General features: G+C 45.8%; 2 protein-coding genes across 4 annotated transcripts in view; one reads left to right on the top strand and one right to left on the bottom strand.

Moving 5' to 3' along the window:
- The window catches only part of PAA1 (P-type ATP-ase 1), a 114,239-nt gene that overhangs the window by 25,494 nt on the left and 62,785 nt on the right, over positions 1 to 25,960 (top strand). For 2 of the 3 annotated variants that reach the window (XR_015264501.1, XM_086789405.1), the window contains exon 3: positions 23,574 to 23,754. Coding sequence is in view for 2 of the 3 variants with exons in the window: in XM_086789405.1 (XP_086645531.1) it covers positions 23,574 to 23,754 (181 nt within the window). In the remaining variant the exon portion in view is untranslated. The remainder of the gene's footprint in view (positions 1 to 23,573; positions 23,755 to 25,960) is intronic. The other variant, XM_086789406.1, reaches the window with a different exon arrangement.
- On the bottom strand, positions 5,507 to 7,354 carry LOC147608218 (uncharacterized). Its single transcript, XM_086789214.1, has one exon. The coding sequence runs from the start codon at positions 7,352 to 7,354 to the stop codon at positions 6,245 to 6,247; it is 1,110 nt and encodes a 369-aa protein (XP_086645340.1). The 3' UTR covers positions 5,507 to 6,244.

Below are 25,960 nucleotides of genomic sequence, written 5' to 3' on the forward strand. Positions count from 1 at the left end.
TCTTCTTACCTTTTCACTGCTACCCACTCAATTACAGACTTTCTTTTACAATCTCTAGCTAAGGGCTTGTTCCCGCACACACCCATTCACTTGCATATTTCAACATTATTGGCATATTACATGGATGTAGGTGCCACATTTGAACATGGCATAACTACAGGCACTTTTTTCTCTTTGGGTTTTCCCCCTAGCACATATGGTGTGAAAGGACACCTTTTCATTATTGTTGTATTTTCATATTATATGTGGATTGACTTCTCAGCTCCACACACGTTCCATTGCAATCCACATCTTTGCATCTCTATCCATCACAATCTTTGTGTGATCTGTGTACTGTGTTGTCACATGCATCCCGCACTGGGATGCCTCATAGACATATCTGAACAGGAAGGTGCAGGACCTGGAGTGGAAACTGGTCCCATGTGAGTCCAATCCAAGAGGAGTCAGCCAGGGTTCCACTCTATGCGTCCGAGGTCGTGGGTGCATTGTCCTGCACATGAAGCAGTGCCAGTCCATACTGTCAGTCTCCCTCTAGAATGATGTTAGGTGATCTGTGTATCTGGTATGCAATCGAGTGCCAGACATCTGTAGATGCATGTAGGTTTGCATGTGGAGAAGGGGCCAGTTGATAAGGCTATCCCAGGGCAAAGCCTAGAGTTCTTGTTGTGGGCATGGGGGAGGTGTAGAACCACCTCCAGGGCCTTTGGACAAGCAGCCGACAGGGCCCTAGGCCTTGGACAGCTTGTCAGCCAGGTGTGGGCCGCCCACATAGGCAGCACATGGGCTGTCTTACAGCCCAGCATGTGTGTTTTGGTGGCCAGCCCTTCTCATGGTGTGAAACGATGGTTATTATAGCATTAAATGCTATTTTTTACTGGTCGTGAGCTTTTCTTCAGCAGGCCGACTTGTTTATGTTGGCTAACTTGAAGCATGAGAGGGTATAAAAAGCCCAACCAAAAAATTGATAATTTATCTCATATTTCAAAACGGGTTGACGCGTTCCAAGGGCGAGGTTAGCCAAGGGCAGTGCTCCAACCAAGGTGAACATTGCAGGTCAAGATTCAGTCTTTATTTTTCTGATTTGTTTCATTCTAATAAAGCAAATACACCATTCGTGATGGGGGCCCTACAGAGGGTATTTGGGACCCAATACTGTGTCACCAGGCACACTTCCAGGAGCCCCGCACGAAGGGGTGGTTGTTTGACACACTAGTCACCCCTGCTTTGATGTATGCTGCAGCAGTATGGGCACTTGGGCTCGCCACCTCCACATGGTCTCAGATAGAGAGGCCTCAGATTCTCATGCTCCCACGGATGATCCGCAACAAACCCTTCGTCCCACATGACATTGTCCGGATGGAGTTTGCTGCACCTCCTATGCTAGTAGAGGCCCTCTTCCAGATGATCCTCTTCATACAGAGGATCAAAGATATGCCATCAGATCGACTCTCACATAGAGCTTTTGAGGCGTCGAGGCAGCTCGCAAAGAGTGGAGATAGGAGATCAGGTATTCACAGATGATACAGTGGCTCACTTAGCATGGTCTTGACATAGATCACTTGCCACCTTTCCAGTATGATATACATGCACCACACATCCAGCTCTCTCACAGTGAGAGGAACAAAGTCCTTCGGCAGGATTTATGGCAGCGATACACTCAAGAGACTTGGATTACACCTGGTTAGCCTCTACCGCCGAAGATGCTATACTACAGAGATCAGTTTATGTGTATCTCAGCGGATGGATTCATACAGAGACCTGGATACACGGATGTGTACATGCCTCACAGTGCCGGAGTGGTGATTGGCCAGCTCAGAGTGTCATCACACCAGCTTGAGATTGAGGCAGGTAGGGCAACACGGATCCCCAGAGCAGAGAGGATATGCAGTCTATGCCAGGAGGAGGTTGAGAGTGAGGAACATTATGTATGCAGATGCAGAGCATATAGTGTCATTAGAGATACACCACCGTCTTCAGTGGACATCCCTCACTCCGCCAGATCATGGAGTCCGCAGATTTGGCCAGTTCTTGCTAGAGACACCAGCGCTACAGAGAGAGACTGCTACGGACTCATATCACAGGGAAAGGTGGGCGACAACTCCAGCTCCAGCTCCAGCTCCAGCTCACTGATTTCTTCCAGAGATCTATCCCAGTGCCTATCCTGACACAGGAGGGGGTTACACTTCAGCGCGCTGCGGACCTCCGAGCCAGATGGAGACCGAGAGCACCAGGCTACCAGACTCCCAGACTACATCAGAGGGAGATCACGGAGATACGGGCTCGACATCAGCACCATATCTAGGAGCGGCTAGCTCACTAACACTCACACCCAGAGATCATGCTCTGAGGTATTTTTGCCTCGCCATCACCTATGTATCACATATTACACCCCCGTTATGGTACTGGTTGGAGCTAGACAGATCTGCATTGCATTCTTGTATACCGTGCGCATATAGGTTGCATACTGAGCCTCTAGCAGTAGTGCTCCATCCATCACACCCCCCCACTAGCTCAGTACTTTCATAGTTTATTTCATGTTCATTTTGTCCTTTTTTTTTTCTGGACATCCAGAAGACATTGACAGTTGTACATTGATTTATCTCATAGGTCGAGTTCGGCCTCTAGTAGAGGTTAATACAGCTTTCTTTCTTCTTTCTTTCTCTCTCTCTCTCTCTCTCTCTATATATATATATATATATATATATATATCTATATCTATATCTATATCTATATCTATATCTATATCTATATCTATATTTATATATATCTATATCTATATATATATATATCTATATATATATATATATATATTTTGCACATCTACTTCAGTCTTGTGCATTATATTCGTCGTGAAAGATTGCAAAATTCTGAGCATTGAAGTTACCGATTCGACCACGAAACTTCTGCATGATGTTGGAATCAGAGCCTTCTTAAAGTGTGAAGTTTCAGCTAGAAAAAAACCAGAAAAAAAGAAAGATTTTTTTTCTCTCGCTTGTGGTTGGTTTCTAGACTCCGGTGGACCACCCCTTTCGGTGTGACTCCTGTCCCTCGAAGGATGGTTGGTTTTCAGCCTCCGGAAGTCTCCCACACGCATAGTGGATGGTTAGATTGCGCTCCGGAAAGGAAGTGCATTTTTCTGCTATGGCGAGCCACGACGACGAGAGAGAACGACGACCTTGGGAACAAAGTGCACCAGGCAGTCCTTCGAGGGCGGCAGGCATGAGTGTACAGGAGATGTTCCAATAGATGCGAGCAATTGCAGAACAGGGTACCAAATTGGAAGAGCAGAAGGTGCAGATTTTGGTTGGAAGAGCGCATCCGTTCTCCAACTCCTCTTTTTCTGTCTCCTCCTCCCACTCCTTCCGTTTCCCAGATTCCAGATCCTCTACAACATGACTCTTTTGAAGAGGTACGACCGCAGCCGAGTTTGATGCGAGTAATGGTGTTTCGACAGATGGAAGACTGTGCGGCAGTAGCTTGTGTTGTTGCACAAGATGACATTAGGTGAGCCGTGGAACATGAAAGATACCTTGCGGCTTTGGACGCAAGAATGACAGCAACGGCTTCCTCGAGTCATTTTTCCGAGAAAATGAACTTCAGTAAGTATAATGGTAAACTCGACCCCACAACTCTTTATTCCTGGCTACATCAGTTTGAAGCTTATTTTGCCGCAATTAGAAAAAGTGATACTGACAGAGTGATCTTGGCTAGTTGGTACTTGGAAGGGGACGTCATTCCTTGATGGACCCAGTGGGCTCATGCCCACACTAGATTAGGTATGGCGGCTAATGTTTGGGACGAGTTTGTTCTCGACCTTAAGTGGTGGTTTCTACAGTCCCATTACCTTGAATGACTCGAAGACGAGTTTAGGGGAGCGCGTCAAAACGCGCAACCAGTCCTTTAGTTTGCCAATAAAATGTCAAACTTATGTTTGTAGTTGGGCTTATCTGACAAGGACAAGTTTCTTTATGGCCTTGATATGCAAATCCAGTAGGAGGTGTGTATGTTTAGGCCAGCTACCTTCAAAGACGCACTCTCGCTTGCGCGGAGTGCTGAAATGAAGCACAATGGCGGAAAGCCCAAGACTTTCCAGCCTGCCTCTCCCAAGGCAACTGCCTTGAGGGAAAAGGCCAAAATCAGACGGGGCTTTTGTAACCGGCCTTCAAAAATCTGACGGGCGGTGAAACAAACACTCACACACAAAACACTTCATCACCCATGGGGACCTGGAAAAGGAAACAAACAGGGGGATCTTGAGTGCTCCTGCAAATAGTACAAGGACACCGATTGCCCCCTTGCGGTATTTCTTTACTTGAATCCATAGAGAAGGCACACCTGTACGACACCTCCCTGCTTGAAAAGGTCTTCTCCATCTCTATCATGGATCCCACAACCCTTTTCCCAAAGAGCAGTAGGACTGTACCAAACCACATGTCCTTCCTATAATCACAGCTTGCATGTAACCTCGAGAAAACTAGAACCTGTTCACGTGAATTCCAAAGACATGCTTTCTACATGAAACCAAAGGCCTGTATTTGATAAACCAGGCTGAAGCCCATGCAGCAGCACCTGACTGAAGTCCACCTGGCGTCCACAGCCCTACGCAGCCCTGTAGCCTATGCGCGCAGCAGCACCTGGCTGAAGCCCATGCGCAGCAGCACCTGGCTGAAGTCCACCTGGTGCCCACAGCCCTACGCAGCCCTGTAGCCTACGTGCGCAGTAGCCCTGTAGCCTATGCGCGCAGCAGCCTGGTCACCCGCTTGGTAGCCCATGCGCTAAACCATAGGTCTGTTTGTAGTCCATGCGCAGCAGCACCTGTACCTAGCGTACTCGCAGCAGTGCCAACTCCACACGGCGACCTCTCAAGGGGATGTGCCCGCTGCTCCATGCGCCACCCCCCACTTTTATAAAGAGGCGATCGCTTTTCAAAAACGCCAAATGCAATAATAGAAAAGCGCATGCCTTCAATAATAATTTTTAGCCTTCAAAGGTTTATTAAACCTTATAAACTTTAAAAATCCTTTTTGTCCCCTTTCACACTTGGGCTGGCCACACATAAGAGTTTCCTTTTCACATCCAAACTGATGCTTGTTCACACTGTCCGTGCCCATGCCCACTTGCTTCTTGTTCAGAGAGAAAAACACAGGGTCGTAACATACCTCCCTCTTGAAAAATAGCAAGCGTCCTCGATTGCACTCAATAACACAGTAAGCATCCAATGAAGAAAGATTCCCCATATGACCAAAGCAATGCCCCTCCAGTGCATCTGGGTGATGAAACAATCATCTTGGACAATAAGGCCATATTGTCACGTCAAAGTGACAAACAACTCTTGCTTGTTCCTTGAGAACCTGCAGCAAAAGTCTAAAACCAAGTGGAAACACGTAACCTGTGTTAGCCAAAAACAGCCATGCATCATTCTACATATGACAAACATATGCATGACACATATGCATTCGCGTACAATATGCTCCTGAAGATGCTCTACCCACTCCAAAATAACAGTCTTAGGGTTGCTCGCAAGCCTTACACCCATGGATATCCATGACTGGAGGTACAACATGAGCATATGAGACTTGAAAGCACTCAATGCATCCAAACAGTACATCCACCAAGTACTTTCCACATATGTCCCTCTTGATGCTTTACCCACTCTGCTCATGGCCATAGTTTTTCCATACGGCAACCATACAGCAAACGCATACGGGTATGGAAGTATGGAAAAAGTACGGTTCACACCCCCAAGAAATTCCATACGTTGGATACCATACGGCACCCTAAATTTAAGGAAAAACATGCTACGTAATACATATTACACAAAAAACCAAAGAAACTTGAAACTGCAAAGATTTTGGGATTAGAAAAAACAAAAATGATGTAGAGCCAAAATCCAAACTTCGGAGTCCGGACTTTATATTACTCTAACTTGTTTACATCATACATGTATGATCAATATGTATCATGTATCATGTAACATGTTACATAAGTAGATACTAGGGACTAGGTAGTGTGGAGTGGGAAAATGCCAAAACCTGTCACATGTAGGCTGTGCCATGTGGACAAACATGAGGAGGTCCAAGCCTCAAGAAACTAAATAAAACATGAGTGGAAGCGAGCAAAAAGATGGATGATGGAGTGCTCACTGCACAGTGGGCAAGCCGCAAAACTTGTAGACTGATTCCTGAGCAGTGAGGAAAAACAAAACATAAGTAGAGAGTGGAAGAATACTAAGTAACCCTAAGGCTTAAGCCTCATCAAAGCTCCCCTCATCCTCAGCATGATCAATGGGCTCGTCATCCTCATCTGCAAACTCCTCCTCCTCCTCCTCCTCCTCCTCCTCCTCCTCATCATCATCATCAAACTCATAAGCCTCAGTAGCAACTGAGCATGATGTCCCAACATGGCTAGAGGATGGCTGGCCATCTATAGAGGGTGGAGCAATCGAAAGAGGCTCCAAAGCCTCATCGTCCTTTGCAATAGCCTCTTGCAAATCTTGCAAGGCAATCAAGCGCTCCTGATCTTTTTCTTTGTTAAGCATATCTAATGTGGTCTCCATTCTCTCATAGCCTCTTTCTTTGATCTTGGAGATGAGCCTCAAGTTTGTGTGTATGAAAACAAGCTTCTCCGTATGAGAAGGAAGAAGCCTGTTTCTTCTCTTAGTATGAATGAGAGAAAATGTGCTCCAATTTCTTTCACATGGGGAGGCACATGTGTCTTGAGAAAGCACCCTAAGTGCAAGAGCTTGTAATTTGGGTGTACAAGTCCCAAATGTCTCCCACCATTTCACACCCTCTTGCATTCTTTTCTCATCTTTTGCAATGGGACGAGTAAATGTGCCGCTTTCTCGCTTATACTTGTCCAGCTCATCAATGAGATCTCCTTGCAAGGCCAAATCACCCTTAGTGTATTTTTCCAACAATGTCATCCATCCATCATGCACCTCTGAGTCACTATCTTGCTCTTTTCCTTTCCATACAGGGTGCAAGATATAGCCCACAGCATGCAATGGTGTGTGCATCATTTTCAATCTACCAATGCATAGATCTTTGATCTCTTTTATCTTATTGGCCTCAATGTCTTGCATGTTTTGCACTTGCTCTACCATACGATCTATAAGCTCATACATGAGGTCCATGGTGGCTCCTTCCCTGTCAGCCAAGGGGAGAATCTTCAAAATGGGAGCACATATCTTGACAATGGTTCTTGCCTCTTGCCAAAAAGATGCAGAGAACACAATGTCTGACACCTCAATTGCTTGAGGGGTCTTTGATGTCTTCATTTTTACAAATTTATCATCAATCATCAGCTTGCGCACACCCTGCATACATCTCTTATCCAAGAGTGTAACCAACATAATAAAAAAAGTAGGCAAACCGAGTTGCAGAAGGCTTCACCAAGTCCTTCTTGTTGAGTTTTCTAAACAATGCCAACACTGTGGACTTGTGACAAATGTGATAACTTGAGTTGCTTGGTTTAGCACTTTTGCAACCCAAGAAATTTTGCCAATGCAAATGTTTGAATTAAATTCAAATGCTATGCCTTTGATAAAAAGGCCACCCCCTTCTCTTCTTTATATTCCAACCTTTCTCAATCCTAGAAAGATTAACTAAGGGATTAATTAAACTCTTCTTATTGTTTACTCTCTTGAATTTAGAAAACTGTGTAGATTAGAGTTCTATAAATCTAATTTGGGTTAATTTAAGTTAAATAAAGAAGATAAAAATGAGAAATGGTCAGCCATACAAGGGAGGTTATGGCAAAATTTTTCAAAATTTTGTGATAAAGAAGGTTTGTTTTTATGTTATTCCAAAAGAGTAATTGCCACCATTTTTGCATCTAAAAGAAATATTCAGACTAGGCTGTCTCCACCGAGCCACGAGCTCAGCTAACTAGATGGACGTACCGACCAATCTCTACCTCGTGACATCCCATACCGCCACGAAGCTACCCTCGCGAGCCTCGAGACTGCTGTCGGCCTCGGCTGCATGAAGCAGGTGCACATTTGCACTAGATCCAGGCTCCAGACCATAGAGCTCTCACAAAACATGCGAGACTGTATATGACTAATGACTAACCTTGGCCACCCTTTTATAGGCTCTTGGCCGGTCGTCGGGCGTCCACACTTGGGTGCCCGCCCGTTAGTCTATCCCTAACTCAGCTCGCCAATTAGCCTACCTAGCTCCAAGCTTCCCCAAACCTCGAAGCTAGTCTTGCGTGCGTGTAGCACACGGTAGATACACACTGTGCACATGACATACTCTCCTTCCTCTAAGAGCTCACTCCTGAGCTCACTAAAAAGCCAGGGTAATCTCTCTGAAGAGTAGTCAATGTCTCCCATGTAGCGTCCTCCTCAAGACGATCCTTCCACTTGATCTTGTATTCCGTGATAAGCGTATTACGCAATCTTCTTTCACGAAATCCAAGAATCTTTTCAGGTTCGTGTGGAACAAATGCCATGTCCTTGACATCTATGATTTCTTGAGGAGTAACTAACTGGTCTGTTCCACCCAGTACTTCCTTAAGTCTATCGACATGAAATACAAGATCAACTTTAACATGAGAAGGCAAATCCAATTCATATGCAATTGAACCAATCCGTCGTGTAATACGAAATGGTCCACTGTATCTACGGGATAATTTCGGAGATCGACTTGTCCGTAAAGTCTTGGAATCTTTCGGAACTCGCAAATACACCATCGTTCCTTCATAGAACTCTCTGGGTAGACGATGTCTATTAGAATAAAATCTGTCTCGGTCTTGAGCACTTCTAATAGATTCCTTCGCAACTTGTAACATTTCTTGTATATCTTGCAAAAAATTACGTGTTACATCATGCTGAAGTCCTGAGAATTGTACTGTAACAGGTGATCTAGGTTGAAAACCATACATAAGCATAAAAGGACTAAAACTTGTACTCGTATGCTTAGTACTGTTATATACAAATTCTAACATAGGAAGATAATTCTCCCATGAACTCTGTTTTTTGGATACATATGCTCGAAGCATATCCTCCAAAATCTGATTCACTCTTTCAGTTTGACTATCAGATTGAGGATAATCTGAGGAACTCAAATTCAAAGTTGTTTCCAACTTGTCAAAAACAAGTTTCCAAAAATCACTCGTCAACTTAGAGTCCCTATCACTGATTATGTCCTGCGGTAACCCGTATAGTCTAATCAATTGCTCGATAAAGTGCCTTGCTAATTGCGTAGCTGTAATAGTCTTCCGGGTTGGTAAAAATCTAGCCATTTTTGTCAAGCGATCTACCACAACCCAAATACAATCGTTGCCTTGATGTGTTCTTGGCAATCCGGTAATAAAATCCATGGAAATACTTTCCCGTTTATTACCTGGGATTTGCAAAGGATGCAACAACCCAGCCTATCTAAAGCATTCAGCTTTATTTGCTTGACAAACTTGACACTTGAGAACATAATCCTCTACATACCCTTTCATCTTTGGCCAATAAAAAGTGTGTTTCACTAACGATAATGTCCTGTGTACCCCAGGGTGTCTAGCAGAAGGAGCGTCGTGACACTCCTTAAGAATCTTGGACCGAATGTTCGGGATCTGTGGTACATAAATTTTGTCATTACAGAATAGTAAACCATTTCGAATCATCCATTGGCCTCCTGCAGCCTGAATGGTAGGCTGTTCAGTCATCGAGTCTTGGTCAATCAATGAGCTCCCGTCCTGGATCTTCTGCCAAAATGGACCAAAATAACTATTAGTCTTGTAAAGCCCTCAATGACTGAAATAAATCAGTAGAAATCTCGGTGAACGACAAAGTATTCACCTCTCTAATTCGACTAAGCGCATCTGCAACACTATTCATGGACCCTTTTCGATAACGGATCTCAAAATCAAAATCTTGCATTATCTCAGTCCAACGAGCTTTCCTTCCTCTCAAATCATCCGCATCACACATACTTGATTGACTGATGATCAGCCAATACCACAAACTTGGAGCCATATAAATAATGTCTCCGAACCTTGAGAGCGTGAATCACAACATAAAGCTCCTTCTCAAGGATTGGCCAACGAGATTGAGTGTCGTCTAGCTTTTTACTTTCAAAAGCAACAGGTCTACCATCTTGAAATAGAGCAGCCCCGATGGCATATTCACTGGCATCAGTTTCAAGAACATAAGGCCGACTAGGATTAGGTAATGCCAAGATAGGTGCTTCCTTGACTTTATCTTTCAAAAGTCAGAAGGTCGTATCCAGATCGTTATTCCAAGTGATAGGTTGATTTGACTTACGTCCACGACTTTCAACAAGTCGGTCATCGGTAGTGTGAGCTGAGAGTACTCCCGCATAGATTCTCGAAGAAAAACAACAAAACCGAGAAAAGAACGAAGTTGTTTCAGTGTTCGTGGTATAGGCGAGTCCAGAACCTTCTGAACTCGGTCATAGTCAATGCTCAATCCATCTCTAGTGATCTTGTGTCCCGAGTAAATGATGTTCGTTATAAAAAACTCACATTTACTTAACTTAACATATAGTCGATTCTGTCTTAAAATAGATCAGACAATCATGAGGTGTCTAACATGATCCTCAAGACTACGACTATATATCAAAATATCATCTAGGAACACAACCACAAATTTTTCCAAATGTTCACGAAAAAGATCGTTCATCATTTGCTGGAAAGTGGTTGGAGCATTGGTTAACCCAAAGGTAATACGAGAAACTTGTAATGGCCATACCTAGTCCGAAAGGCGGTTCTTTCGACATGCCTTTCATGAATACGTATCTGGTGATAGCCAGTGCGTAAATCTATCTTCGTGAAATATTTCGCTCCTGCTAACCGGTCAATCAGGTCATCTGATCTAGGGAGAGGATAACGGTTCTTAATTGTTAGCTTGTTCAATCTCTTGTAATCTATACACATTCTCTAGGTGTTGTGCTTCTTTCTTCTAAGCAACACAGGTGCACCCCAAGGTGATTTACTTGGACGGAGTTCTTCGAAGGTTAGTCCGAAGACTTTCCTTCAGTCGTGTTAGCCATTGGTGCGGAGAACTTCTTTTTGTGCTTGTTTCCCTGCTCGGTAACGGGTTTAGACTTGGAAGAGACCATTGTATCATCATAGATACGAGCTGAATGAATGGCTTCGTCCAAAGTTTTGCATTTGTTATTCTTAACCTGTAAACGGTATGAGTCTGGTAAACCGGCTACGAAGAACCCCAAAAGAGTAGTGGGATCCATCTTTGTAGCTTTCATCTGCAAGTCCCTAAACTTCTCGAGGTAGACCTCATAAGTGAGGTGCTGCGAGGTCATGGTCAAAGCTGTAAACCTGGCAACATCATCATAATCATCCTCTTTCTTGAGTAATTCCTTCTTGAAGACGTCTTCAAATTGTGCCCAAGTTGTTGGCTTAGGGTTGAGTTCCTTCCACCAAAGCAAAGCTTTGCCTGAGAGGAAACCTGTTGCTTTTTCCATCATCATATGGATGAAATTGAAAATGGACTTGCCACTTATGTAGCCAAGTGTCCACGATCTCCTTCGTACGCTGCTTTTGCTCGCCCCCGAACTGTTTCGGAGTAATGTTGGGGCCTAAAGCAGAGGCCAAGGTATCCATACCCGAAAGAGTAGATAGTGTAGTGGTCAAGAGAGAGATGGAGTTCTGCAAAGCTTGCATCTGGGCTGTGATTTGTGTCTGACGTTCCGAAGAAGAAGCTTCGAGAGCTACTTTTAACTCTTGGAAATCAGATTTGGACACATAATCGTCAAAAAGATCGGCATCGGTATCTTCCGTAGCCGGCAAGCCTTCGCGTTCGACAAGGGGCTCCAACTCGGATTCTTGGGTCGACATTGTGAAGAGGGCAAGTGGCTTTTGTGTTTATATATATATATATATATATTCTGTTTTCTTAAAAAAAAACACCTTTAAACCTTAGGGGGGTCGTTAAACTCTTTAAAAAAAAATTTAATCTAAAAAAAAGCAAAAGCAGCCCAATTCGGCGTTCGATTTACTTTTTCTTTTTCTCTCCCCTCTTGGATTTAGCGCATCCAGCCTGCCATGCTGCCGTCGTCTGCTTGATTGCCGTTGCATGCTCTGTTGCCGGGTGTGCATGGCCGCCTGCGCCAGCCTGCTTGCGTAGGCGTGGCCCCGGCGTAGGCCTGGTGCCGGCATAGGCCTGGGCGCCTGCCAGCATGGCGTGGGCGCTTGCGTGCCTGGCCTGGGCGCCTGCCTGCGTAGGCATGGGCGCCTGCCTACGCCAGTCTATACACCTGCGCCTTCAGTCTATACGCCTGCGCTTGTAGCACGTGACCAGCAACACACCCGACTGCGCATACAACGGCGAACTTCTCTCTCTCTCTCTCTCTCTCTCTTTCTCTTCCTAAAAGAAAAAAAACAATCGATATGCTTTTTCTTATTTCTCTCTCTTCAAACTGTTCATACAGTTGAAGAACATATAGCCCTGCTTCTTTCTAAGCAAACAACTCTACTAGACCACTTTCTCCGTCATCACGGGTTTCTTTGATGAAAAAACAACATACTAATATGAAAAAACAACAGTATGTATAAACAAAACAGCAAGCTTCTTGAACACATACCTTTCTTTGACCTCATCTTCTCTACCTACCGATTTGCTCGTTCACGAGGCAAGCTCTGATACCAGTGTCAAATCCCCATAGGATCTCCTCGTAGAACGCTCTTGGTACGAGACTCGAAACCTGCAAACAAATAAACAAACAAGAAGGGGGTGCAAGCCTGACTCACCTCCCAACCACAATAGCCATGGGCGAACCCACAGACTTGGCTGTCCCCACCGAGCCACGAGTTGAGCTAACTAGATGGACGTACCGACCAATCTCTACCTTGTGACATCCCATACCGCCACGAAGCTACCCTTGCGGGCCTCGAGACTGCTGCCGGCCTCGGTTGCATGAAGCAGGTGCACGTCTGCACTAGATCCAGGCTCCAGACCATAGAGCTCTCACAAAACATGCGAGACTCTATATGACTTATGACTAACCTTGGCCACCCTTTTATAGGCTCGTGGCTGGTCATCGGGCGTCCACACTTGGGCGCTCGCCCGTCCATACTTGGGTGCCCGCCCGTTAGTCTATCCCTAACTCAGCTTGCCAATCAGCTTGCCTAGCTCCAAGCTTCCCCAAACCTTGAAGCTAGTCTTGCGTGGGTGTAGCACACGGTAGATACACAGTCCTGTGTATCCGTAGCTTGTTCTCCTGTGTCAAAGTCTCGTATTACCACGGCGCACACAAGAGAAAAACACACCGGGTCCTTATGATGAGAGAGAGAGAGGTTATACAGTGGTCGGCTGTCTCTGTCCAGCAGCGCCTCCCCCCCTGCTTTGCCTCCCCCTTGGCGCCGCCTTCTGGTTGCCCGTTGTTGCTGGCTGTAGCCCAGCCGCCTGGTGCCTCCTTGCTGGGTGCAGCCCATGCGCAGCAGCACCTGGCTGAAGCCCATGCACAGCAGCACCTCGCTGAAGTCCACCTGGCGTCCACAGCCCTACGCAGCCCTGTAGTCTGTGTGTGCAATAGCCTTGTAGCCTATGCGCGCAGCAGCCCTGGCTGAAGCCCACCTGGCGCCCACAGCCCTACACAGCCCTGTAGCCTATGTGTAGCCTATGCGCGCAGCAGCCTGGTCACCCGCCTGGTAGCCCATGCGCTAAACCATAGGCCTGTTTTTAGTCCATGCGCAGTAGCACCTGTACCAAGCGTACTCGCAGCAGTGCCAGCTCCACACGGAGACCTCTCAAGGGGATGCGCCCGCTGCTCCATCCACTTTTATAAAGAGGCGATCGCTTTTCAAAAACGCCAAAAGCAATAATAGAAAAACGCATGCCTTTAATAATAATTTTTAGCCTTCAAAGGTTTATTAAACCTTGTAAATTTTAAAAATCCTTTTTGTCCCCTTTCACACTTGGGTTGGCCACACATAAGAGTTTCCTTTTCACATCCAAACTGATGCCTGTTCACACTTTCATCGCGTGTTCGTGCCCGTGCCCACTTGCTTGTTGTCCAGAGGAAAAAACACAGGGTCGTAACATCTTCCCAGGACAGAGCATGAGAGTCTCTGGCTCCAACAACTCAACCAATGTGTCCAAGCTTACTCCAGACCAGAAAGCTCAGGTAGGTAAGACGGGTGGTAAATTCAGTGCTGAGGGGATAGCTCAATACAAGGAGGAGGGTAGGTGCTTCTTTTGTCACACAAAAGGACACACTTCTAGGGAGTGCCCTAAGAAGACTACCATTCCACAGACAACCACTCCAACGTCCACGGCTTCCGTGGTGAGCCTAGCTCCCACATATATCCCCGCGGCTGTTTCTAGTTCTTGGGATCCCAGTGCTTCGGTTGGAACAATTATTAGCTTAGGAACTCAAAGATAAGCAGAAGGGCGCCGATGACCAGGATATGACTAGGAGTATGAATTGCTCAAGACCTTTGCCTACATAGGCGGCCAAAGCAGCGGCGTCTTGTTCAATAGCGGCAGCACAGAGGATTTGGTCACGAGACAAGCCGGTTGGCGTGCAGCAACTTGTCTTTTGAGAATGAACATTCTCCGAAGTAACGTTCAAATCCTAGCCTAAAAGTTTGGACTTCTCGAGTGGCAAGCTTTTCTTAATAGGTTCCTCAAGTCATTGGCTACTTGAATCTCAACAAATGCTTAAGACATTCCCGAAGACAATAAAACAAGTCTCGAAATCAAACAGATCCTATCAACCCACTCTCTCAGGCGTCATGAGGATGCAACTGCTTGAATCTTGGGACTACACAAGATCTTTCTTACAAAACCAAGAAATTTGATTGACCAATAGTTTTACGTCTAGTCTAACCTTGGGGCAAGTATTCACTTAGTCCACTATGTGTGCAATCCATGGTCCTCACAAGTCCCTGGAGACAGAAACACAACATCCTCGGCCAGAGGTTTACCTCCAACTTGTGTCCATGATGGTGCACCCCATAAGACAGTTGGATATCCTTGTGATCTCTGGAATCAAGGGATTGAGTCATAGCTACGAAGGAATGGGAACGATGGAACGTTTCGACCCTTGGAAATGGAAACGTTTCGGGGGATGGGGGGAACCGGAGAATGCCACGTCATATATTCAATTCTGTAAAAAAAAAAAACCAATTATAGATGTACAAAACATAATATACTGAGAGAACTCCAAAATGGTCTGGTTGAAACCGGCCTTCAGAATTTTGACGGGCGATGAAACAAACACTCGCACACAAAACACTTCATCACCTATGGGGACCTGGAAAAGGAAACAAACAAGGGGGAGCTAGAGTGCTCTTGCAAATAGTACAAGGACACCGATTGGCCCCAAAACGCAGGGGCGCCCCTTGCGGTATTTCTTTTCTTGATCAAAATTTGAGTACAAAGTACAACTTGTAGAATCCTCTACCAATAGGATCCCTCGAAGCTTTCACCCAGGACTTCCAAATAAGAACTCTGGTTATTACAACAAAGCATTCCATAGAGAAGGCACACCTGTACAACACCTCCTTGCTTGAAAAGGTCTTCTCCATCGTTACCATGGATCCCTCAAACCCTTTTCCAAACAGCAGTAGGGCTATACCAAACCATATGTCCTTCCCTATAGTCACAGCTTGCATGTAACCTCGAGAAAATTAGAATCTGTTCACGTGAATCCAAAGACATGCTTTCCACATGAAACCAAAGACCTGTATCCGATAAACCATAGACCTGCATCCATAAACCATAGTCCTGTTTCCTCAATACCAAAGTCCTGTTTCCTCTGGAAAAAACCAATGTCCTGTTTTCCATGATAGATATACCATCAAATCACGGTTGCCAAAACCTAGAGAGAGAAAGATAGAGGACATGTCAAGCAATCCCTGAATAAACATAAGTTCAAGACGAAGAGTAACAACACAACTCTTCCAAGAACATCATCCTGTGCATCTTAGCTTGATCTTCTGTATCCCAATCAGAGCCTGCAATTCATGATGAGAGAGAAAGAGAGAGAGAAAAAGCCTATCTCTATTCTCCTGTACCAAAAAGGTTTGGGGAATAAGGCCACCACCACCGCCCCCCTCCCCCCATGGTTTGAAACAGTAGCACTGTCGAACAGCGCCTGGCTACTACGCTTCTTAACCTGCAGTCTTGCAAGTCGCCTGAGAAGATGATGCGCCACCACACGACACCACCATGCTCCTGTAGCCAGCCCACGTGTGAGAGAGTACATTCAAGTTGCGATCGCCAAGATGATGCGCCACCACACGACACCACGCTTAAGAATCCGCCACCCTTCCCTTTATAAAGAGGCGCCTCCTCTTGCTTTTCTCCAAAAAGGGTTTCCTTTTCATATCCAAACTGATGCCGATCACACTGTCCATCCCATGTCTGTGCCTGTGCCCACCTGCTTGTTTATCCAGAGAAAAGCACAGGGTCGTATTATACCCCCCTCTTGAAAAATAGCAAGCGTCCTCGATTGCACTCAATAACACAGTAAGCATCCAATGAAGAAAGAGTCCCCATATGACCAAAGCAATGCCCCTCCAGTGCATCTGGGTGTTGAAACAATCATCCTGAACAATAAGGTCACACTTGTCACATCGAAGTGACGAACAACTCTTGCTTGTTCCTTCAGAACCTGCAACAAAAGTATAAATCCAAGTGGAAACACGTAACTTGTGTTAGCCAAACTATACATCCACGAAGTACTTCCCACATATGTCCCTCTTGATGCTTTACACACTCTACTTATGGCCATCCTGCAAGAGCCACATTCAGTGATACACCATGAACATGGTAAAGTACCTGATGTATCATATCAACATACATGCATCTCATCCTAACACATCCAGAGTATTACCCAATGTATTCTTAAGGGTACCAAGATTCAATGGCACCAGAATAAAAATAATACCTCGGAAAGTGTATCAATACATGCACAAATAGAGTTCAATCCATATATCAATGAACCAAACTAACTCTAGGATTTCTCGCAAGACTTATGCCCTTCATAGAGTCTCGAAGTGTTAGCTCAGGTCACTGCAAACTTTGAGCTCAACCAAACCACACCATTCCAAAGGAGACCAACTCCACAAATAGCGTCATCTCAAAATCCAATTGTCAGGAATAGCCAGAACCATATGACAAAGATCAATCTTCCGCAGTCATACATTAGTTCCAAAGGAAAAAAAAACCATTTCTGTTAACCATAAGTTTAGACAGAGTTTTCCATAGTTGCAGTTATAGTTCAAGGTGTGGCCGACTGTGAACCATACCTAACTTTACCATCTCATGTGACTAGTACACAATATCATAGAAGTCCCAAAAGCAGATGTACTGTCAGCCTCAGTACCTTGGGTGAATACAAAGATGTCACCAAGCGACTCCTAGATGAAAAACTGAGCTTGTCTATAACAAGGGAGCGGAGGTGCTACCCCCCTCTTGAGCATCAGGCAATGCTCCAGACCCATGTTCTGCTGAACTTGAATGAGCCGTCGCAAGAGTCGGCTCCAACTCAAAGGCATCAAGATAAAGCTGCAATACTTGAGGTGAATCTGCTAAGTCACCCTCCTCCATCCACTTCGCATCCATCGGTGAATAGTTCTTTAAACTTCACAAGATAGCGACGGGAAACTTTACCTCGTACCTTTCTTTCCTTATGTGCCAGTATCTGCTCGGGAATAAGAACCTCATCAAGTTCCTCCGCTTCCGTCTGAGCCTCATCTGATACATCCTTAGGCACCCAAAACCTGCTTGCACTTCACCCAAGTGTTAAGCACAAGTCCCTAATGAAGCATAGTAGACCACCACTACTAAACATAGAAAGAAGTTGCCTTCCGAACCCCATGAAGCCTCCGTGAAGATACCACTGGTAACAAAATGTCGAAAGCCATAGCCTTTAACCCATCTTTTGCACCATAACACTTCAACTGCTTCTTGTTCCTGGCCACTATTTCCTGTCCTTGGTGTCTTTTCTCCTGAGCTTCATCTTTAGCTTTTGCTCTTCACCTCATGTGCTGTCTCCTGTAATTCCTTTTCACTTTCCACAAGTTGAAGCTTTTGATGTGACAAACACGGGCTTGCCTCCTTGAGAAAGTCGACGATATCCCGGCAATGGGACCATGAAACCGGCCTTCAGAGATCTGACAGGCGGTGAAACAAACACTCGTACACAAAACACTTCATCACCCATGGGGACGTGGAAAAGGAAACAAACAGGGGGGAGCTAGAGTGCTCTTGCAAATAGTACGAGGACACCGATAGCCCCAAAACGCAGTGGCGCCCCTTGCGGTATTTCTTTACTTGATCAAAATTTGAGTACAAAGTACAACTCGTAGAATCCTCTACTAATAGGATCCCTCGAAGCTTTCACCCAGGACTTCCAAATAAGAACTTTGGTTATTACAACAAAGCATTCCATAGAGAAGGCACCCATCTCCAGATTTGTGTCTTGTTCACTTGAGGCCAGGCCGGTGTCTCATGTGAAGGGGCCAGTATTTTGCATAACATGGACGGGAGCCAGACTGGTGCCACTCGTGTATGACCTGGACTGTGTTCTATCCATGGGATTGTCACGCCATGGAAGAGCCAGTATTTGTGCCGTGTCTTGCCTATGGGACTGTCACTCCATAGGGAGGCTCGTGCCTGGATCTGTGTCTTACCTATGGGACTGTCACTCCATAGGAAGACCGGGATTTATACTTTTTGTCGTGCCATCACTGTGCCCGACAGGAATGTTTAGTACTTGTTCCATGAACGGGAGATATGTCCATGATACTGTTTGCACATGCATTCATGTTTGCATGCCTGGAACTGTTTTCGCGTGACTTGTATTCTTGTGTTTGCCTGCGTGACGTGCCACTTATTGAGCAGGGATGCCTGCCAGTGAGTCGTGAAGTTTGCTCTGTCTTCTGACGAGTTTTCTTGCGTGTGAACAAGTGGTAAGTGTATTGCATTTGTTTTTTTTATAGCATTATTTCTAACTTTTGTTTTTTTATAAGGTTGCAGTTTCACACTCATTAATGAGTGGACAGCTTCCTCAATATTTTATGGTGCCCTTTGTAGGGTGGGCACCCATTATGGGCACCCACACGTGGGCCATGGTGGGGAGGGAAGCCCTCCCTTAGTCGTGTGTGTGGGGGTGGGTGCATGGCCACCTACCCACCCCCCCTTGGGAACCTTGGAACTGGCCGCCGCCCCCATGCAAAGGGTGGGCCGACCAGCTGTTTGAGGGGTGCCCCCACCATCGCTTGGTGCCTCCCTCTTGCTTGCACACAAGCAGGCTACACACATGCGACACCTTTCCCACAAGCGGGCAGCTATAGGTGACTCGCTTGCATTTCATGCTATCGGGGAGCTGCAGGCGACCTTCTCTCTTGCACACAAATGGTTAGCTGCAGGCGACCACCTTCTCTTGCCCACAAGCGGGCAGTTGCATGCGACCTCCTTCTCTTGCCCACAAGCGGGGAGGAAAGCCCTCCCTTAATCGTGTGTGTGGGGGTGGGTGCATGGCCACCTACCCACCTCCCCTTGGGAACCTTGGAATTGGCCGCCCCCATGCAAAGGGTGGGCCGGCCAGCTGTTCGAGGGGTGCCCCCACCATCGCTCGGCGCCTCTCACACAAGTAGGCTACACACAGGCGACCATAGTCACAGGGGACGGAGGGGACGGACCCTTGGAACGGGGGTACGCCGTCCCGGGAACACTGTGGGATGGGGACGGACGGACGTCCCCAGTTGGGCGTTCCTCACAAGGGATGGCGTTCGGGGTACGGATCCTGGAGGGGACGGTTGTGAGGGACGGTTGCATGGGAACGCCTGTAGGTTACTGTTTGGGCAATGGTCACATTTTTGACCTTTTTTTTTGGCCGTTTGGGAGGGGCTTTTCATGGGCCTTTAGCCTTGGCCCATAGGCCTCGAGCCTTTGAGGCTTTGGGCCTTGGCCTCTCTCTTGCCTCCCTCCCTATAAGAAGACACACACACACTCCCTCTCACACTTCAAGCTTTAGCTTCACACACACTCACACTCTGTCTCCCTCAAGCGGCAAGCCTCAAGGGCCAAGGTCTCAAGTTTCAAGCTCTCACACAAGCAAGCTGTAGCCTCTCAAGACTCACACACTCTCCCTCACACACTCTCTCTCAAGCTTCACACACACACACACACCCCCCCCCCCCCACCCATCCTCACACTCAAGTTCTCCCTCTACTTTCAAGGCTCAAGTCTCACTCTCTCTCTCTCTCTCTTTCTCTCTCTGTCTCTCTCTCTCTTAAGCTATCAAGTGACGAGGAGGCATCCATCATCCATTGCATCCTCCTCGTGGCAGTTGCTCTTTAAGTTCCAACTACCCGTAGAAGGACGACGGGATGGACATGGTGGGATGAGGTCAATCACACCCCACCCCCTCATGGACATGGTGGGATGAGGTCAATCACACCCCACCCCCTCATGGAGGTGGTGCACAGCCGTGGACATGCAAGCTTTGCCTGTATAGGCGAGTGGGTGGTACTGACAAAGTAATTTTTAAGTGCCGTTTCTACCCCCGTCCGCGTTCCCTACATATGGCCGTCCCCCGTCCCATCCCCATTCCTGTCCCCCGTCCCTTGTGACTATGCAGGCGACGCCTTCTTTCCCACAAGCGGGCAGCTATAGGTGACTCGCTTGCATTTCATGCTATCGGGCAGCTGCAGGCGACCTCCTCCTCTTGCCCACAAGCGGGCTACAGCCAGGCGCCTCCTTCTCTTGCCCACAAGCGAGCTGCACATAGGCGTCTTCCTCTCCCACAAGCGGGCAACTAGATGCGTCTCTCTCTACCACGCAAGTGACTGTAGCTGGTTCTCTCTCTCTCTCTCTCTCTCTCTCTCTCTCTCTCTCTTGCGGGCGGCCAGCAACAGCAGCAATTGGGCCATCTCCTCTCATGCGTGGGTGCCCAGCTCTATTAGAGGCCATATTCATTGTTTTACAAGGTACATTGATTGAGATTCACTGCTGCTAACACCCGTTCGGTGCCGGGTAGTCCAAGCTTGAGACCACGGTATGTGGGTGCCGAGATCGGGAGAGCTAGGGGTTAGTACGGGAGCGCCTGCTTGTGCGTGGTCCTGGAACACCAGTGGGGCGCTCTCTGCGGATTCGAGTGAAGGCACGGGACCGTAGAGACTAGACTTCTTCAAGCGGTTCGCTCTACTTCAAACGTCTACTTCAAGACTATTGTTTGGTAACTGTATTCATTTCAGTTGTACATGGACATCATCTGGTTCATCGAACCCATGGAACATTGTACCCCTTAAATACTCCCAATAATATATTATATATATTGAGGGCGGGGGGGGGCGGCCCGTTCCGGCCCCAGTGCTGGTGTCCATTGATCTTTATTTCATTTCAGTTTTTCAGTTGTTATTGAGTTGTTCATTCATACCTTGATATTTAAGTTGTGCTATTACGCGTGTGGGTGTCCAACGGAGTCTACTCCCACTTGACGGGATCGGTTTCATTGGTATCAGAGCACGGTCATTTCCCTCTTCTTAGTGGGGAAACGAACTTGTGTTTTGGACACCCCGCTTCTAGCACACATAACACAATGGACAGCCAAGGCAACCCTTTGGAAGTGCCTAATTCGAGGGGCCCATCAAGTGCCTCGCGTGGTTCTGATGCTTTGCAGGGAAGGCACAAGTCCCTTGAGAGGGTGAATGATAGTGATTTGAGGGGACAACCGTCTCATGGTGGAAAGACAGCTATGCAAGAAGAGGAGCCAAATGCATTGACGGCTGAATTGGAGCATATGAGAAAGCTTTTGCAGGCAAAAGAGCAAGAGCTGAAATTCTTGCATGAAGATCCCCATGTACAAAGTGCCATTGAAGCAAGGAAAGCCGATGCAATGGTGGACATGACTTTTGAGTCTATGGCACGAGAAGTGGGCAAGAAGGCAAGGGAGTTGGCACTTTCCTACCTCCTCCGCAAAGGTGATATCAAAGAGGGGGAAGATGGAGAGCTGAAATTCAGAAATCCACCTCGCCCGAAGCATGGAGATCCCGCATCTCAAAGGTTGAGGTCATTTATGCAAAGGGAAGAGGTGACAGCCATCTCTCGTCATGCATCTTCTCCACAAGGCACAAAGGGTGACAGGTATATGTATGCTAGTCCTCGTGGAGGGCATGATGGTCACATGGATTCAAGGCATATATCCCATGGAGGGGGTGACAGGTCTGCAAATAGAAGAGCTTTGCCTACTGAGTTGTCTCATGGAGAGACATTGCCTTATGCAAGAAGGTCACATGCATCTGATTTTCAGGTTTGTGGAGCACATGCCACCGTGCTTCATGAAACCTCCATGATGGCCCATGGAGCCCATGCAAATAGGGCTGCCCCGTTGGATAAGGGGAAAAGAAAAAGAGAAGACCATGAGCCTCATGCGAGAAAGCTCAAGGAATTCAAAGCACGTGACAAGTCCGTTAAGTTTGATGTTTCTTATGGAGAGCATGATGCTTCCAAGGTGTTAGCATTTGTGGCACAGTTTGATATTGCTTTTAGTCATGAGGACTTCACTGAGAAGTCTAAAGTACGCCATGCTAGCATGTTGTTGAAGGGGACAGCCGCTCATTGGTGGATCACTGAAAAGACCACCAAAGACTCCCTTTTGGCAGGTGACACATGCACGCACATAAGCCTCAATGTCCTTTCGTATACTTGGCCAAAAGAAGTTTCTCTCAATCATGCGAGTTGTAGGCATGATACCACGACGATCAGCATAGGGTGCGGCATGACATTCCTTTAAAACCTTGGGACGCATGTCCTTCACCACACACAGGCAATTTTCGTTCATGAGATAGCCCTCTTTGATCACATAAGAGGCATGAGTGTGACCAGCCATCAAATCAGCCCAAATATGACAAAAATCAGCATCCAAATGATACAAATCACGCATAATAGTCAATTCCCCATGTGAGGCTACTGAAATTGCAGCCACATATGGCCTCCTGGACAATGCATCTGCTACCAAATTCTTCTTTCCAAGCTTATGTCAATACATCCACATTCACATCATTATGTTCTATCTTTTCACGAACAAAAAAAAAAGCAAGTATGCAGAAAGACTCTTCTTTATTGCTTTATTAATATGGATGTGTGATACAATAGGGATGGAATCTCCCTCTTTGCCAGTATGATCAACACTACCCTGCATATCGGGAACTGCATGCACCCATGAGCCAGGGGCTAAGGTTCCACTCTCAAAGGCCAAGCTAGTCAGCCCTAGTGTCCCAAATACCACCAGAGCCTAGGGCCTTCAGCAAGACCGCTTGAATGCTTCCCACACAGTAGAACAGACAAGAACAATGTTCAGTTGGAACATTGTAAATAATTGTGACTTGTAAAGCATTTCCCCATGCTGTTTGTCACAAGAACCTGCACAAAAGTTTACAATGTACAACTTCACTCTATCAAAGCATCGTTGTAATGATATTACAGGTGTTGCAGGCAATTCTTTACTTTTTTGTTGAATAATGTTTTACTTACTCATGTCTAGAAGTCATGGAGAACTGTTATTTCTGTTCCAAATCATTCCAAAGCATAATAACTACCCTGTTGTTGTCATGATTTAATGCTTTATGACTATACAATTTAGGTGACCTATGTTGCCATTTTGCAGCCACATGTCATTCATGCTTCTGTTAATCTAGCCACAGAGTCGGCGGTAGTGAAGGTATCGCTTGGTCCCGAGCTCATTCCAGGAAACACTAAACGTGATGTTGGAGAAGCTCTTGCAAAACATTTGTCAAGCTGCGGGTTCAAGTCAAGTGTAAGAGGTATGCTATTGTAGGAACTCAGTTTTAAGCAGTGAAGCGATTGTGTCCCATGCTTGCAAATTGTGAAGTGCTTCCTTTCAAAAGGGGTTTCGTAAGGCAACTTGGTGACTTTGTCTGGTTGGTTCAAGAACTTATTTAGATTGTTTCGTTCCTGCTATCTTAGCTTTTTTGTGCTTTGCTTCACTATTATTAGGTTGTACTAGCGACATCTGATTTTATATGTTCATGCTTCATAATATTTGTTATTTTGTTCTTATCATTATGTATTGTAAGCTGATAAATTTTACAAAAAGTCAAGTTATTCTTTTTCCCATGCTTGTGAGTATTTTTAACGAGATTGACCAAAGAAACATGGCTCTGTAGTTGGCTGGCCTGCTGGTTGTTCCAAGAAATGTTGTAGGCTTGTTTGTCAAGACATGAATGTTATGGGAAGCTCGGGTTTTCAAAGTGCATCACAAGAGTTGAAGTTGTGTTCATCTTTGATGATGCATGCATATGCGTGCCTGTTAACACCTTAGAAAGAAAGAAAAGATTTTATTAACGTTTGCTAAAGACACAATTGGTCTAGGAAACCAAAATGTGTCACATAGGTTCTCTATGTAAATTCAAGATTATAAACATGGAAACAAGAGAGAGAGAGAGAGAGAGAGAGAGAGAGAGAGAGAGAGAGCGTCTACTAAAGACCCAATGGGCCTATAAGACCAAAGTGGTACAATCATGTCCATGGCATGGAAAAATAAAATAGAAGCAAAATAAAGTTGTCTCGTTGGGGTGATACAAAACTGTCCATGGAATCTCATCATGGAAAACCAAGAACATGGAACATGAGAGCAGCATTAGCCTCCAATAGATGGTATACCACTCTCCAAAATATCAAGCATGAGGCTAATGAGTATGGTCGGAGCAAGTTTTTGAATTTGCATTATGATTCAGTGGCAGTAACGCCTATCATTGGAAAGTTGAGGATCCAGGTCTAGGGTTATGCGGACTATGAGGATTTCTATATTTTACCTTTGAAGCACTTGGATGTCATATTGGGGATGCCATGGTTCCATAGGAAGAGTGCTATTATCTAGATTCTTGAGAGGACTTTTTCTTTCAAGCATAAGAATAAGGATATCACTATTGTAGCAAAGAAGAATGGAGATACCATCCCTATTGTATCCCATGTATCTATTTCCAAAGCAATAAAGTCTTTCATCTTTGCGTATATGATCTTTGTGAAGGATAAGAGTGAAGACAAAGTGAAAGATTTGAACCGAAAGAACACAATTTCTAGAGGGATACAAGAATTGCTTCACGGATGTTATTCTAGGAGAGTTGCCTCATGAGCGACCAGAGGATCATGTGATAACAGTTGATTCCGGAGAGTTTATCCCTGAGTCGAGCCCCTTATGGCGTGAGTGCGGTACAACAAAAAGAGATTATTCACAAGTACATGACTTGCTATCAAAGGGGTTGATATGGCGTAGTTCTTCACCCTTTTGTTCTCTAGTGCTTCTAGTGTAGAAGGATGACTCATTCCGCATGTGCGTGGATTACAAAGTCTTGAACAAGATTACGATCAAGAATCGGTTTCCTATACCAAGGGTTGATGATATATTGGATAGGTTGGAAGGCGTGACATTCTTTAGTCGGATTGACTTGAAGAGTGGCTATCATGGGATTTGGATCCAACGACAAGATATTCACAAGACTACCTTCCATATGACTTTTGGATTGTATGAGTATTTGGTGATGCCTTTTGGACTCACAAATGCTATGGCTACCTTCAACCGCATGATGGGTCAGGTCTTTAGACCACATCAGAAGTATGTAGGGACTATCTTTGATGGCATCATTGTGTTTTCCAAGATTGAAGAGGAACATAGAGAGCATTTAGGTAAGGTATTCGAGGAGTTGCGGGAGCACAAGTTGTTCATCAATGGAAAAGAAGAGTGAGTTTTTCTTAGAAGAGATACATTACCTTGGACATATAGTATCTAAGAAAGGAGTGCGGATGGACCTAGCAAAGCTTAAGGTCATCAAGAATTGGCCAGAATTGAAATCCGTACATGAGGAGTGTAGCTTCTTGGGGTTATGCTCCTATTACAAGAGGTTCATTAGAAACTTTGGCACCATTGTCATTCCATTGCATGACCTAACCAAGAAGAAAGTAGTGTTCAGATGGGGTGAGCGTCAGAGACATGCCTTCAATCTATTGAAG

Source organism: Cibotium barometz, chromosome 53, assembly GCF_041138505.1.
Source record: "Cibotium barometz isolate CiBa-2024 chromosome 53, ASM4113850v1, whole genome shotgun sequence".
Lineage (NCBI taxonomy): Eukaryota > Viridiplantae > Streptophyta > Polypodiopsida > Cyatheales > Cibotiaceae > Cibotium > Cibotium barometz.

Coding starts and splice junctions, on each gene's coding strand:
- LOC147608218 (XM_086789214.1), bottom strand. CDS start 7,354: ATGTTGGTTACACTCTTGGATAAGAGATGTATGCAGGGTGTGCGCAAG.